The 15077-nt window shown below is 36.1% G+C and overlaps 1 protein-coding gene across 5 annotated transcripts in view; it reads left to right on the forward strand.

The window, feature by feature from the left end:
- The window catches only part of YTHDC2 (YTH N6-methyladenosine RNA binding protein C2), a 95976-nt gene that overhangs the window by 52909 nt on the left and 27990 nt on the right, over positions 1-15077 (forward strand). For 4 of the 5 annotated variants that reach the window (XR_007461636.1, XR_007461637.1, XR_007461639.1 and 1 more), the window contains 5 exons: positions 331-440; positions 2159-2451; positions 6720-6897; positions 12823-13026; positions 13724-13906. Coding sequence is in view for 1 of the 5 variants with exons in the window: in XM_049649042.1 (XP_049504999.1) it covers positions 331-440; positions 2159-2451; positions 6720-6897; positions 12823-13026; positions 13724-13906 (968 nt within the window). In the remaining 4 variants the exon portion in view is untranslated. The remainder of the gene's footprint in view (positions 1-330; positions 441-2158; positions 2452-6719; positions 6898-12822; positions 13027-13723; positions 13907-15077) is intronic. The other variant, XR_007461638.1, reaches the window with a different exon arrangement.

The raw sequence follows: 15077 nt of genomic DNA on the forward strand, positions 1-15077 counted from the left end.
TGAACCATGAAATCATGACCTGAGCTGAAATCACGAGTTGGATGCTTAACAGACTGAGCCACCCAGGTGCTCTTTGTTTTGATTTTTAAGTTATAGTCTTTTTTATTTTGTTGCATTTTGATTAGAGATTATAGAGATTATGTCTTGCTTCCCGCCCCCCGCTTTGTAAGTATTGAGACTTAATTTGTGAACTGCTGGCTTTGAAGAGCTCCACACCCAAACTCTTAGTATGGAGCATTTGTGTAAATACACATTATCTGTGTTTACTTACTTCTTTTGCTATATGGTGGTAAGAGTGAAATTTTTGCCTTTCAATATGTGTTTGAACAGCGGATGGTGTTCCTAATGACAGTAGTGATAGTGAAATGGAGGACAGAACCACTGCTAATTTGGCAGCTTTGAAACTTGATGAGTGGCTCAATTTCAAACTAGAGCCTGAGGTAAGTTGCTTTTCAGTAGTGTGGTAAGTTTCTTTCATTCTGGTAGTACGAACTGACATACAACATGATGAAAATTATATCTTTACTATTGAGCCCTTAGTACTTGAGAATATAGTTTGTTTTTCAGTTTTCACAGGGCCCTCATGCATTCTCTGACATACCCCATGGGGTTTATTTTAATAGAGGATTTGAAAAGCCTTGATGTGGCAGAATCTGAAGCAGGCTCCAGGCTCTGAGCTGTCAGCACAGAGCCCGACACGGGGCTCAAACTCACAAACTGTGAGATCATGACCTGAGCTGAAGTCCGATGCTTAACCAACTGAGCCACCCAGGTGCCCCAGAAATGCACATTTTTGGTCAATAATATTACTGGGGGAAGAAAAGGAGGAGAATGTGCATTAAGTGGTGAAATCCACTAAATCAATATTCTGTTACACCAAACAGTTTAAAGACAAGGGAAATGTTGTAATATAATTTCAGATTATATTTCATTTGGCTAAATTAGAGTTTAAAGTTGCTTTGCCATGTTGAAAGTTTGCTGCAATAATTTTTCACATAAACATTTAGACTTGAACTCTGAGACTAGATACAGCATGATTATTTTGCTTTTAAAATCTGTTAAATAGCTAAAAATAGACAATTTGAAAACTACAACAAAGAAAAAGTTGAAGCAGTGTGATTGTTAACATCATTGAACCACTTCTAATTGTCAACTGTTAGTATTAAAAGATCATTCTATATCCTTTTTTGGGGGGATGTGGTCGGCTGAGCTGTCAGTAATTGACAGCTGGCTAGGTTTAACTTTTTTACTGTCTGTTCATTCATCACTTCAGCCGACAGTTGTCTCACTTCCCTTTTCACCAGCCATTCCCTTCACTGAAACTGTACTTGCCAAGGTCAGCATGTGCCCCACATTGTCCAAGCCAGCCTGCCGTCCTTGAATTCATTCTTTCTCTCCTGTTGGGCACTATTTATTGTCCATACCCTTCCTTTCATAATTCTGCCCTTCCCCATTTTTCCTCCTCACCCCTGTCCCAACTTCTTTGCCACAAGTTAACCGTGACATGAATCTTTCCTGATTCTTCTTCTTTCTTCAAAGGTCATTCCTTCTTAGGTTCTTTCACTGACTCTTCTCTATGTGTCTGTGCCTTAAATGTTAGATGTTCTCCACTACTCCGGGCCTTTCTCTGCTCTTTTCATGTCTCTGTGCAATCTCCAGGGACCTTACCTCTCTGTGTAGATTCAGTAACCACTTAAGCACTGATGACTCCCAAGTCTGTCTATATTTTTAGCTTAGGCCTTTCTGTGAACCTTTCTGTGAATCTAGCTGCCTTCTGGGCATCATCATTTGGATGTTCTGTAGGCACTAAAGCACGAATGGAACTAAATGTATTTTTCTTCATTTACTATGCTGTTACCATTTCCAGTTTTAATCACACTCTGCCACACATTGTTTACTGTCTCTTCCATCGGACTGTTTCATTTGATTTTGTGTCTCTAGTGCCTCCAATATGGTAAATAAGAATTTTTATCTCATTCGGGCAACAGAAAGAATGAAATTAATAGTAAATTACATAAAATGTAATACCTTAGAATACATTAACTCCTTACAAGTTGCAGAGTGTTCTTTGGAAACAGTTGCAGACTTTAACTAGTAAATGGGTGTCTCGCAAGTGGGGTATACATTTTGCTTGTACCTGTTTGAACTTTCATTACAGGCAGCCAGTTTATTGCTGCAGCTCAGACAGAAGTGGCACAGCTTATTTTTACGCCGAATGAGAGCTCCATCCAAACCTTGGTCTCAAGTTGATGAAGCTACCATAAGAGCAATTATAGCTGTTTTAAGCACTGAGGAACAGTGTGCAGGTTTACAGCAGCCGTCTGGGATAGGCCAGAGGCCAAGGCCTATGTCTTCAGAAGAACTTCCTTTGGCATCATCTTGGAGGTCCAATAATAGCAGGAAAACTTCCGCAGATACTGAATTTTCTGATGAGTCTGCTACTGCAGAAAGGTACATTTATAACATTTTATCAAAACGGGGACATTTTCTTCAGGAAAATGAGTTATTTCTCATAGAATCATATGTTTTAATAATATTTAAAAATTGCCTAGAGTGTACGTAAAAGGTTACAATAAAATGCAAAGAGTGTTTTACTTTTAAAACATAGTTCTTGTAAGTACTAAGATAATATGAGGGATTTTAAGCTACTGGTATCTGTGAGTCATTTAATAAGGAAATTTTTTATTGGGAAAGACTAAAAATGTTTAATTTCAAGACTTCACAGATTTAGGGTCTGTTAAAAAGATAGCAGTATATTAAAATTCTGTATTTTAGTTGATACATGGCAAGCAACATCTTTCGCATATGTCTTATAGCAAGAAGTATGGGTTATGGCCATTTAAAAGAACAGCCTCTTCACAAGTCTTACCTGGGTATCAGTAGTGCTGACTAGTATTCCTACAGAAGATCAATTATTCATTCACTTTCTCAGTGACACATTGAATGTGTGTTGTTCTTGGTGTAAGAGAGATAGCAGTGTACCAAACAGACAAGAGCTCTTCCTTCAAAGAGTTTTTATTTTATCCAGCAGAGACATATGATACAGAAGTAAACAAATTTACTCTAGTGGCAAAATCTATTACAGTTTAGCCAGGTTCTTCTTTTCTTTCTAACATTTAGCAATTATACATGGTATTTTTATTTACTATATGATTATTATTAATAAGAGAGTTCTTATATTGAATTATTTATCAAAAAACATATTATGATGATATAATAGTGGTAATAATGAATCATTGGCCATGATTCAGAAATATTTGTTGTGTAAAAAAAAACCCATTTGTTAGAATCAAATTTATATTTTATAAGAATCAGAATTTCTTTATATCAGTTTAAAATTTTTTTTACCCTGTTAGAATTGATAATGAACACGACATTCTTGCCTGTGATGCTAATTTCGGCAGTACTGGTAGAAAGTCTGTGTAGTAAGAATATTTCATTGTTAAAAAGAAAAATAGAACAGTGGAAACATAAAAGATACATGATGTTTACTGTTTTGTAAGGATCGAATGGGGCTGTTAGTACTTTCTTTTGGTCAGATTTGCACATTTGAATGAAGCATAAGGCTTCATTAGGTCAGACTTGAATTACAGAGAAGTAATTCGTACTGGTTCCCAAGTTCTTCACATACTGCATTTGGGGAATAATTCAGTCGTTTGCCAAGAAAACCTTTTCATCATGTGCGTTCCTGAATGTTTCTCTCTGATGTAGGCCCTCCTGAGCGATAGAAGAGTGAAAAGCACATTTTCTTCTTAGACACTGCCCACTTTTTGGAAATATCGATCTAAAAGCTTACTCGAAAAATGGTTTAGAATATGGGAATAGATTTCCATAGACATTGCTAGGTGGTAGTGTTATTCCTAGGCCCATCTATAAAAATATGTTAGGTTCGTAGAGACTCTGTGTGTTGTGTATGTATGGGTCTGTGTGTATACATACAGATGTATATACGTGTGTGCCTATATATTCATACATACACACATGCACACACATTTTTAGGAGAAAGGCTACTTGTTTCTCAATAAAAGTAATACATGCTTATTTAGTAAAAGAGATTTAATACAATTAAAATTATAAAGTGTAATATTAGTTACAATTCAAATATTGTTTGTCTTATAAATTCAGTTTTTCACCTGTGATACCATTTTCATTTCCTTACAAGTTGTAGTTTGGCACTCTTCATTCTTACCTGTTGAACGGGGAGATACAGAACTTCATCTACTTTCAGGCTTTTGGTGTTATTGATAGATAATGCCTTGAAGTTGATATATTTGGTGGGGAAAAGAATGAGGACTCTTAGGAAAATTTATACTTGAAAGGAGAAATTACAGTCTGTGAGATTACTTCTTAGAGAAAAAGTATCTGTAGTTCATGTTTTCACTGTACATTGGCAAGATATATGGTACATAATTAAAAAAAAATTTTTTTTTTTTAACGTTTATTTATTTTTGAGACCGAGAGAGACAAAGCATGAACGGGGGAGGGTCAGAGAGAGGGAGACACAGAATCTGAAACAGGCTCCAGACTCTGAGCTGTCAGCACAGAGCCCGACGCGGGGCTCGAACTCACGGTCCGCGAGATCATGACCTGAGCCGAAGTCGGCCGCTTAACCGACTGAGCCACCCAGGTGCCCCACATAATTTTTTTTTAATTAAAAACTTTTTTTAAGTTTATTTGTTTTGAGAAAGAGAGAGCACGAGTAGGGGAGGGGGAGAAAGAGAGGGAGAAAGAATCCCAAGCAGGCTTCTTTCTGACAGCGTGAGCCCGATGTGGGGCTTGAACCCACAAACTGTGAGATCATGACCTGAGTCAAAACCAAGAATCGGACTCTCAACCAACTGAGCCACCCAGGCGCCCTCATAATTTCTTCAAATAAAAACATTTTAGGGTGCCTCAGTTGCTCATTTGGTTAAGCATCCAACTCAGTTCCGGCTCAGGTCATGATCTTAATGGTTTGTGAGTTTGAGTCCCGGTTTTACTGTCATTAAGTTCTTTTGCCTAATTTTCAGGTCTCTGAGGTTCTAGGGTAGGAACGATGGGATTTTAGGGGTTGAATTTAGATAATGCATTGGACATCAATTCATGAAGGAAAAAACCCCTGAAAGGTTGTTTTTTATGCTTCTTAAGTTGTTGATGATTCAGATGTGCATTCTTTATATATTCTTTTGTTAATACCTTTAGGCTTTAGCTATTTTATTTCATTTGTGAAAGAAATAATCCTGGATTAAAGATACTGATTGAAGCAGGGGCAAATTGTGGGGATAAGCTATTTTAACTTGTCTTGAAGGAAGAGTAATTATTAATTACAAGACTCTCTGGAAGCTTATGAATTATTGAACACATCGTTTTTTGTTTTAAACGCTTATTATAAATATTATTTAACACAGCAAACTAAATGATATACCGTAATGAACTCCATATCCGTATCTAACCAAATTTTCTTTGTTCTCTCCTGCTTTGTCTGTTTATATATTTTATTTATTTTTTTAAAAAAGTTTTGTAAATTTTTTAATTTTTATTTTGAGAGAGAGAGCCAGAGCAGGAGCAGGGGAGGGGCAGAGAGAGACGGAGACACAGAATCCGAAGTAGGCTCCAGGCTCTGAGCTGTCAGCACAGAGCCCAAGGTGGGGCTCGAACTCACGAGCTGTGAGATCATGACCTGAGCCAAAGTCACTGACTGAGCCACCCAAATGCTTCTGGTTTAGATATTTTAAAATAAATCCCACATATCATGTCATCTTACCCTTCCATATTTAAATATGCATCTCTTAAAAATAGAGGAATTTTTCCTACATAATCGAATTCCAATGATCAGTCCCAGTAAAATGGCTCATGCATTTCTCAGGGCGTCATGTGTCTTGAGTCTCTCGTGATCCAGAGCAGGTCCTCTTGACTCTTTTGAAGAAAGTGGGGTGGTGATACTGTGAGGTGTACCACATTCTGGATTTGTCTGTTTCTTCTTGGCATTATTTGTTGCCATACCATATATATTTTGTGTAAACTGGCAGTTAGCTCTCACGGCTTGATTAAATCCAGTATTTTGACAAGTATAATTTATAGGTGGTGCTATGAACTTTACTAGTGAATGACTTTAGGACATACTCAATAATATCTTTTCTTTTTTATGTCTGGTTATTCCACAAAGACATATACTTTTAGAAAAATTATAAAATTCCTGACTGCCAGGAATGTTAAAGACCTCTTTTCCTAAACCATCATACAAGAGGCTAGGAATTTTGTAAGGGAAATCCTACTTTGAGTATTTGTTAACATTAAGTTAAGGACTTTTGTAGATCGCTAATAAATATATTTTTACCTCTTTTTGTAAGTGTCCCTTAATGTCCCTGATGGTATTAAACTTCTAAATGTATGAGGGGGCACCTGGGTGGCTCAATCAGTTAAGTGTCTGACTTCGGCTCAGGTCATGATCTTATGGTTTGCGAGTTCGTGCCCCGTGTCAGGCTCTGTGCTGACAGCTCTGAGCCTGGAACCTGCTTTGGATTCTGTGTGTGTGTCTCTCTCTGCCCCTACCCCACTTGTGCTGTCTTTCTGTCTCTCAAAAATAAAAATTAAAAAAAAATGTAAGAGAAGAATGAAATTCCCTTTTTAAATACTACTCCATAAATCATAACGCCCCTGAAACTTTGGTTTGAAATGGCATCTGCTTTCAATCACGAGCTTGTATGTAACTGATCTTTGCTTCCTCCTTCTCACTCAAGAGTATTGATGAAATCTCCATCTCCAGCACTACACCCACCTCAGAAGTACAAAGATAGAGGAATTTTACATCCTAAACGAAGCACTGATGACCGATCAGATCAATCTTCTGTGAAATCTACAGACAGCAGTAGTTACCCGAGTCCTTGTGCCAGCCCTTCTCCTCCACCCTCAGGAAAGGTAGGGTATCCACAAGTTGATCCCTAGCACATCTAATGTTGCAGATTTAAGCAAAATTATAGAACAGTTCTACTTTTCAGTTACTCATCATGGTCTTTGTTCTTGATATAAATTGAATCTGGTAAACTTGAAACACTTGAGTAAATTTTTTAGTCTTCCTTGCTTGCCAAACATTTCTCGTTGTTACCATCTTGGGATGTTTTAAAACTAACTGATCATTTACCGAGTTATATGCCATAACTCAGCCATCTGTTATTTCCTTTCTGTATCATTAGAACCCTTTTGTTAAAAAGATGGTCTCAAATTAGTTTTTTTTTTTCAGTTATTTATTGATTTTTCCAATTCAGTGGTTATATTAAAAAAATACAAGACAGGGTGGGGTTAGGAAGATAGATGTTGGTAGGGAATTGAGAACTATGTATCTTTTAAAAAATTTGTAATACAAATGATTTCAAATGTTTAGAATATGTTACTTTTATTTCTCCTGTTGTTGGTACTGAGTAAGTATTTCATTAGGGTTATTTAGCTATATGTTGTGTTCTGGCGAGGAAAATATCTGCTGAAACACTCTTGTTAAATAAGAGGAAAATAAAATGTTTTTTTGTGGATTTGCATTCTTAGGTTTTGAGGTTTTTATTTTAAAATACCTTTATTTAGATACGCACAGTAAAATTCACCACTTTAAACTGTACAATTCAGTGAATTTTGACAAATGTATATAATTATGTAACTGTATCACAGCCAGGTACAGAACATTCCCATCACCCTTGGATCATGACAACCACTGAACTGAACTGCTCTCTGTCCCTAGAGTTTTGCCTTTTCTGGAATTTGCTGTAAATGGAATCCTATGCATGTAATTTTTTGTGACTGGCTTATTTCACTTTTGAAATTCATCCAAATTATTCAGTGTATTATTAGTTTATTACTTCTTATTGCTGAATCGTATTCCACTCTTTGGCTCATACTCATAGAATGTTTATCCATTCACCCGTTGATGGACATTTGGATTGTTTCCACTTTTGGGCTGTTGTGAATAAAGCTGCTATAATATTTGAGGGCAAGTCGTTGTGTGTACGTATGGTTTCTATTCTTGGGTAAATACCCAGGAATAGGATTGTTGGGTTGTATGGTTAAGTGTACGTTTACCTTTACAAGAAGCTATCCCCACCATTTTCCAAAATGGCTGTACTTTTTTTATTGCCTTCCATCATCTATTGAGAGTCCCATTTACTCCATATTCTTGACAATAGTGATCTCTTTACTATTGGCCATTCTAGTGGGTATATAGTGATCTCCCATTTTGTTTTTAATTTGTACTTCCCTGATGACTAATGATGGTGAGCATCTTTTTATGTGCTTATTTACCATTCTTGAATTTTCTTTGGTGTGGAGTAGCTGTTCAAATTGTTCAACTTTTTGGTTGTTTATGGGTTGTCTTTTTAATTTAGTAGTAAGATTTAAAAATATATTTCTAGATACAAGTCTTAATTATATATGTTTTGCAACTTTTTCTAATAGGCTGTGCCTGCATATTCATTTTCTTAACAGTGTCTTTTGAAGAGCAAGTGTTTAATTTTGATAAAGTCTACCATATTTATTTTTTTCTATTTTGGTGTCATCTATTTTTCTATTATGGTTCATATTTTTTTGTGTTCTAAGACGTCTTTGTTTAACTCAGGATTACAAAGTATTTCTCCTAGAAGTGTGACAGTGAGAGCTCTTATATTTAGGCATATGATCTGTTTTGAGTTAAGTTTTGTTTATAGTATGGGTGGATCAAGGATCATAATTTGGCATTTGCCTATACAATTGTTCTAGCACCATTTGTTGGAAAGATTCTCCCTTTCCCATTGAAATTATCTTGACATCTTTGTCAAAAGTCAATTGACTGTAAATATGTGGTCAATTTATTGGACTGTATCCTGTTTCATTGATCTGTATACTACTCTGTTTTTGCCTTTGCTACGGTAGTTTGATTATAGTAGCTTTATACTAAGTTGAAACCAGTTAATTTTTTTCTCCAACTCTTTTGTTCTTTTTAAAAATTGTTTTGGGGGGCCTGGGTGGCTGAGTGGGTTAAGTGTCCGACTTTGGTTCAGATCATGATCTCATGGTTTGTGAATTTGAGCCCCACATGAGGCTCTCTGCTGTCAGCACAGAGCCTGCTTCGGATCCTCTGTCCTCCCCTCTCTCTCTGCCCCTCTTCTGCTTGGTCTCCATCTCTTTCAAAAATACAGAAACATTCAAAAAATAATAAAAAAAATTGTTTTGGTATTCAGGATGTTCTAATGGTCTTTCATATAAGCTTTAGAAAATGCTTGTTAATTTCTACAGAAACATATTTTGGTATTGAGTGGAATTGCATTGAATTTGTAGATCAGTTTGAAGAAAATTGATAACAGTTTTTAGTTTTATAATCTATTAAGTGTGGTATATATATGCATTTCTTTTGATATTCTTTAATTTTTCACAAGTGTTTTGTAAATTTCAGAGTTCAGGTATTATACATTTTTTGTTAAGTTGATCACTAAATATTTTATATCTTTGATGCTGTTTGTAAAATTTTTAATTTCCAGTTATTCATTGCTATGATTTAGAAATACATTTGACCTTTGTATATTTACCCAATATGATGTGATCTTACTTCATTTATTAATTGTTCGCTTTATATGAGATTTCTCAGGACTTTCTACATGGATAACCATTTCATCTATTAATAAAGGTAGTTTCACTTTTTTCCTTTCCAGTATTGATTCTGTTTATTTTTTTTCTTGCCTGTTCTCTCTGGCTAGAACCTCCAGTAAAATGTTTAATAACAGTGTTGAGAACAGACCTTTGAGGGAAAACAACCCCCCCTCCCAACCCCCATCCCTCATTAAATCTGTCACCACTTATCATAATGTAACTGTGGGATGTTTCTTTTTGGATTTAGTTTGCTGAGAGGGTTTATTAGGAATAAATGTTGAATTATGTTCAGTGCTTTTTTGTCTTTACATCTGTTGAAATGATAACACAATTTTTTTTCTTCTATTAATAAATTGGGTTTTGTTGACTGCTTTTCTAATGTTTATACCTTGCAGGATCATGACATATTATGGTGTTAAATATTAATGGATTTGATTTTACTTAATCAGAACTTCTGTTAAATTTGGGATCTTTGTTCATGAGGGATATTCTATAGTTCTCTTGTGTTATTTTTGTATTGTTTTGGTATCAGGGTAATGCTGGCCTCATAAGATTATTTGGGAAGTCTTATTTCTACTTCATTTTTGCAAGAGATGCATGGGATTGATATGATTTTTTCCTTAAATGTTTGGTAGAATTCACTACTGTAGCCATTTTTTAACTTTCCCTAGTATATCTTGAATTAGTTTTATGCCACCTCAGGTATAGTTTGAGAACCTTGCAACAGTGTATTTTTATTTTACCCTTTAGTTCTTTGTGTTACTTGTCTCATACATTTTATTTGTATATTTGTTATACTTGCTGCAGTGTATTGGTTTTTTTTTACTTCATAGTAAATTATCTTGTACCAAAAGTCAGAAAAATGTGTTTTATGTTTACTAAATATTTACCAGTTCTTGTGTTCTTTATTCTTTTGTGTTGATGAGGATTTCTATCTTGGATCATACGCTTCTGTCTGGAAACCTTCTTTGAACATTTTCTCTGGTACAGATATTCTGGAAATGAATTCTTTAAGCTTTTGTCTGAAAAACCATTTTTCACTGTTATTTTTGGAAGCTATTTAAAAATTTTTTGTAATGTTTATTCATTTTTTGAGAGAGAGAGATAGACTGTGAGTGGGGGAGGGGCAGGGAGCGAGGGAGACACAGAATCCGAAGCAGGTTCCAGGCTCTGAGCTGTCAGCACAGAGCCTGACTTGGGGCTTGAGCTCACGAACTATGAGATCATGACCTGAGCCAGAGTTGAAAGCTTAGCCGACTGAGTCACCCAGGCACCCCAAAAGCTGTTTTTACTGTGTATATAATTCTAGGTTGACAGTGGTTTTCTTTTGTTACTGCGAAGAAGTCACTCCATTATCTTCTCGTTTACATAGTTTCTGAGGGAGGTTTACTATCATTTTTGTTTCTCTGTATATAATGTTTCTCTGTATGTAACGTATCTTTTTCCTCTACCTGCTTTTAAGATTTTCTCTTTATCACTGGTTTTCAGCAATTTGATTTTGATATGTTTCTATTTGTAGTTTTTTTAAATGTTTTTTCTTATGATGAGAACTTTTTTTAATTTTAATTTTTTTAAGTTTATTTACTTACTTTGAGAGAGAGAGAGAGAGAGAGAGAGAAGGGGAGAGGCAGAGAGAGAGTGGAGAGTGAGAGAGAGAATCCCAAGCAGGCTGTGCACTGTCAGCACAGAGCCTGACATGGGACTTGAAGTCACAAACTGCAATATCATGACCTGAGCTGAAACCAGGAGTCGGAAGCTTAACTGGCTGAAGCACCCAGGCGCCACCCCACTCCCCCCGCCCGTTTGTAGTTCTTATTCATAGTTTCCATAGTTGTAGTTCGTATTCATAGTTTCCATCAAATTTGGAAAAATTAAGATAATTATTTCTTCACGTATTTTTTATGTCTCATCGCTTCCCCCTCCTTTCTGGGACTAGGGATATATAAGTGCAAGATCACTTGATACTATACCATAGGTCACTGAGGCTGTCTTCATTTTTTTCAATTCTTTTTTGGTTTCTTTGTTTCATTTGAGATGGTTTCTCTGGCTATGTTTTCAAGTTCACTGATGTTTTTATTTGTAGTGTCTCATCTGCTGTGCATTCTTTCTAATGTATTTTTCACTTTAAATATTATATCTCCATCTCTAGAATGCCCTTTGGGCCTTTAAAAAACACTTTCCATTTCTCCTTTAAGGCACATGCATGTTTACTTTACCTTCTTGAACACAGTGAATATATTTATAATAGCTGCTCTGACATTTTTTTGTCTCCTAATTCCATCATCTGTCAGATGTGAATCTTTTCCTGTTGGTTCATTTTTTCCCTGGTTATGGATCTGTTCTCCTCCGTTTCTTTGCATTCCTTATAATTTCATTTGGCTGCTAGATTTTTGTTGTATTCCTTTAAGTAGTGTCAGACATCTCTCTGGTATACCACTAAGTAAGTGGCAATCAGTTAAATGTTTTTAAGATTTTTCTTTTAAGTGTTATAGCAGGTTCCGAGCAGATTTTATTCTGGTACTAATTTAGTTTCAGTACTAAGGCATGAGCCTTCTGTGGGCTGATGCCCTATGTATTAACAGTTGTTTCAATTCTGGCTGGGGAGAACATCAAATACTCCGATCCCCGTGTGAGCTCCAGGAATTACTTAGTTTACTGCTTTTGTCTGGATCTTTCCCTGGCGTTAAATCATGTTTTCTCACTCACGTGCAGGTCAGTACTTGTCAGAAACTTGTGGGTACCCTTCTTCAGTTCCTTGGGAACTCTCCTTCTGTGCAAATCTCTTATATCCAGCACACTGCTGTGCAAATTCTAACCCTGGCCTCTCAATTCCAGGCTCTCTCTCTGCAGTTCACTGAGACTGCTGGATTCTGTTTCCCTTCCCTGCACTGTTGCCTGGAAGCTGTATCCAGGCGGGAAGCTGGAGCAAATTTTTGCTTTGTTTTCAGCCTTTGAAAGTGTATTAAAATAGTTTCTGAAAATACATTTGGAATATAAATCAAAGTTTGTAATCCCAAATCCTTCTTGATAAGAGATTTTGAATGCTCTGAAAATGAGTGCTTGGTTTTGGCTCTGTAACCTCATTCTGAGGGAGCCTTGTGTAGCTTTTCAGGCACAATGGAGCTATTTGCACTTGTTGGATATTTGGTAAAATACTTTGGTTTATATGTTTATGAAGATGTTATTTAATTTTGAAAGGTCAAATTACCTTTCAAGAACTTATGCATTCTTTTATAGGGCTCAAAATCTCCTTCACCAAGACCAAACATGCCTATTCGATACTTCATAATGAAGAGTAGCAATTTGAGAAACCTTGAAATTTCTCAGCAGAAGGGTATCTGGTCTACAACCCCTAGTAATGAGCGGAAGCTAAATCGAGCCTTTTGGGAAAGCAGCATGGTTTACTTGGTATTTTCTGTTCAAGGATCTGGACATTTCCAGGTGAGCCATCCTGAACCAGTAAAATGGGGTTGTTCTGGCTGCAGGTTAGACCACAGAGATTAAAACAAAAACCAAAAACACCCTGGCTTTTTATTGCATCAGAATGCAAGAATGCATTTTGCTTGACAAAATGAGGAATGTATTGTACCTCTTCAGGGGAATGATAATAGGGATCCCTTTGTTTTCCTTGTCTTACCAGAATCTCTTTAGATAAACCATTTCTCCTTCTGAAGGTAACTTTAGATTTACTGTTTTTCAGGTGGATTAAGAGTAATGAGAAGCTTGACTTTTTTGGTAAAATGTTTATTTAAATAGGCAAGCAAGTTAGAATTGACAATCCAGAAACTTGAGTATGTTTCTTAACTCATCTTGACTTGATGTATAATATTTGGAAGTAAAACTTATAGGTTAGAGTATATCCATTTATCATGGAATAAATGTGGGTTTAGGGCTGTTAATACATTATTTAGAAAATATCTGTTCATACTAAAATTATGTTAGAAGGCTAGAAATGTGCTAATACATCTTTTTTATAAAAAACAACAACTTCTTTTTGTTTTTGTTAGATATCTATTGTTTTTATATTACACTTTACCTTAAAATTAAAGAAAAAAAAATGGAGAGCTTTCTCTGGTAAATTTTATTCAGACATTTAATATCCTCCTTACCTTTCCCCTTGCCCTCATTTGACCCACAGGGATTTTCTAGGATGTCTTCGGAGATAGGAAGGGAGAAGAGCCAGGACTGGGGCTCCGCTGGACTGGGAGGAGTGTTTAAGGTGGAGTGGGTCCGGAAGGAGAGTCTTCCCTTCCAGTTTGCACACCATCTACTTAACCCCTGGAACGACAACAAGAAGGTCCAGATCAGCAGAGACGGGCAGGTATACGGTGACCTTTCATATTTGCCTTCCTCCGGTCTCTTGGTTTTGTTTTGCTGCTACGCAGTGGTCCGTTTGAGAGGGAGACGTAGGAGTACAAATTGTATATTCTGTGTGTACACGGGAGACGGTGGCTTAGGTTTGTAAAAGAGTTAGTATAAAAACCTGCTCGTACTGGTGTTTGACAGAGCTCATTGCTTTTTTAACATTTGGTAAATTTGGCTTCTCTCCATCATTACGGACAAAGTCTTTCATAAGTTACTTCATGGAGACTCCTGTTGTCTTAGTAACTGAAGCTCTGATCAAAACGGAGTGTAATTCTGAAGTAATCTCACTGAGGGTAACAACAGCATCTGACATCTTTGTGCCTTTAACTAATGATGCAATATAAAAACAGCCTTTTGATATTTTTGTGACTTGTTTTGTTTCTGTTATGTTTGCTTTGCCTTCATCATTGCTGCTGACATGTATTTTAAGCTGGTTAAGGGGATGGGAATTAACATATATATGGACTGCTGTGCTAGCTGCTTTCCATGAAGTCATTTAATTTAATGCATATTGCTTTATTAGCTCAATTTTAGGTAGGAGAAATAGGAGAAATTATTCTAAGGTCACACGGCTAGTAATCTATTTAAACCAGTGTGGCTCGCTTTAAATCGCCATATGAAAAGTGTTTGGGTTCTTTTTAAATGCACATCGTATCACAAGAGGACTATAAATGACATTCTTTTCAGTTGTATCAGAATATTTTAATTTTTATTCTATACTAAGGATTTTGAAATAAGCCTAATTCCTAAGATAAGAATATTATATACTCATCATAATTTCTTAACAACCCCCCCAAACATCGAATACGCTAGGTTTCACAGTAAACCTTTGAAAGTTGAAGTGGAGTGGTTTTGGTAAATCTCCATTTAAAAAAAAATCATGATTTCCACATAGTAAAAACTCCAGAAGAACTCCATGGAAATCTCTTTACCGTTTTGTCACAAATAGTTGCTGTATTTGAGGGTTAACTGCAGTCTTGAAGTCTGGAAGTGAACTTCACAAACCTGAACATAGGTTGCATGATTTTATCATGTTCTGGTAGAAAAATGAAATTCAAAGTACTTCTCTTATATTTCTATCAACATAGGTTTTGGTGATTAAAAAAAATTCAATCCATTTCCCTTGG

Source organism: Panthera uncia, assembly GCF_023721935.1.
Source record: "Panthera uncia isolate 11264 chromosome A1 unlocalized genomic scaffold, Puncia_PCG_1.0 HiC_scaffold_17, whole genome shotgun sequence".
Lineage (NCBI taxonomy): Eukaryota > Metazoa > Chordata > Mammalia > Carnivora > Felidae > Panthera > Panthera uncia.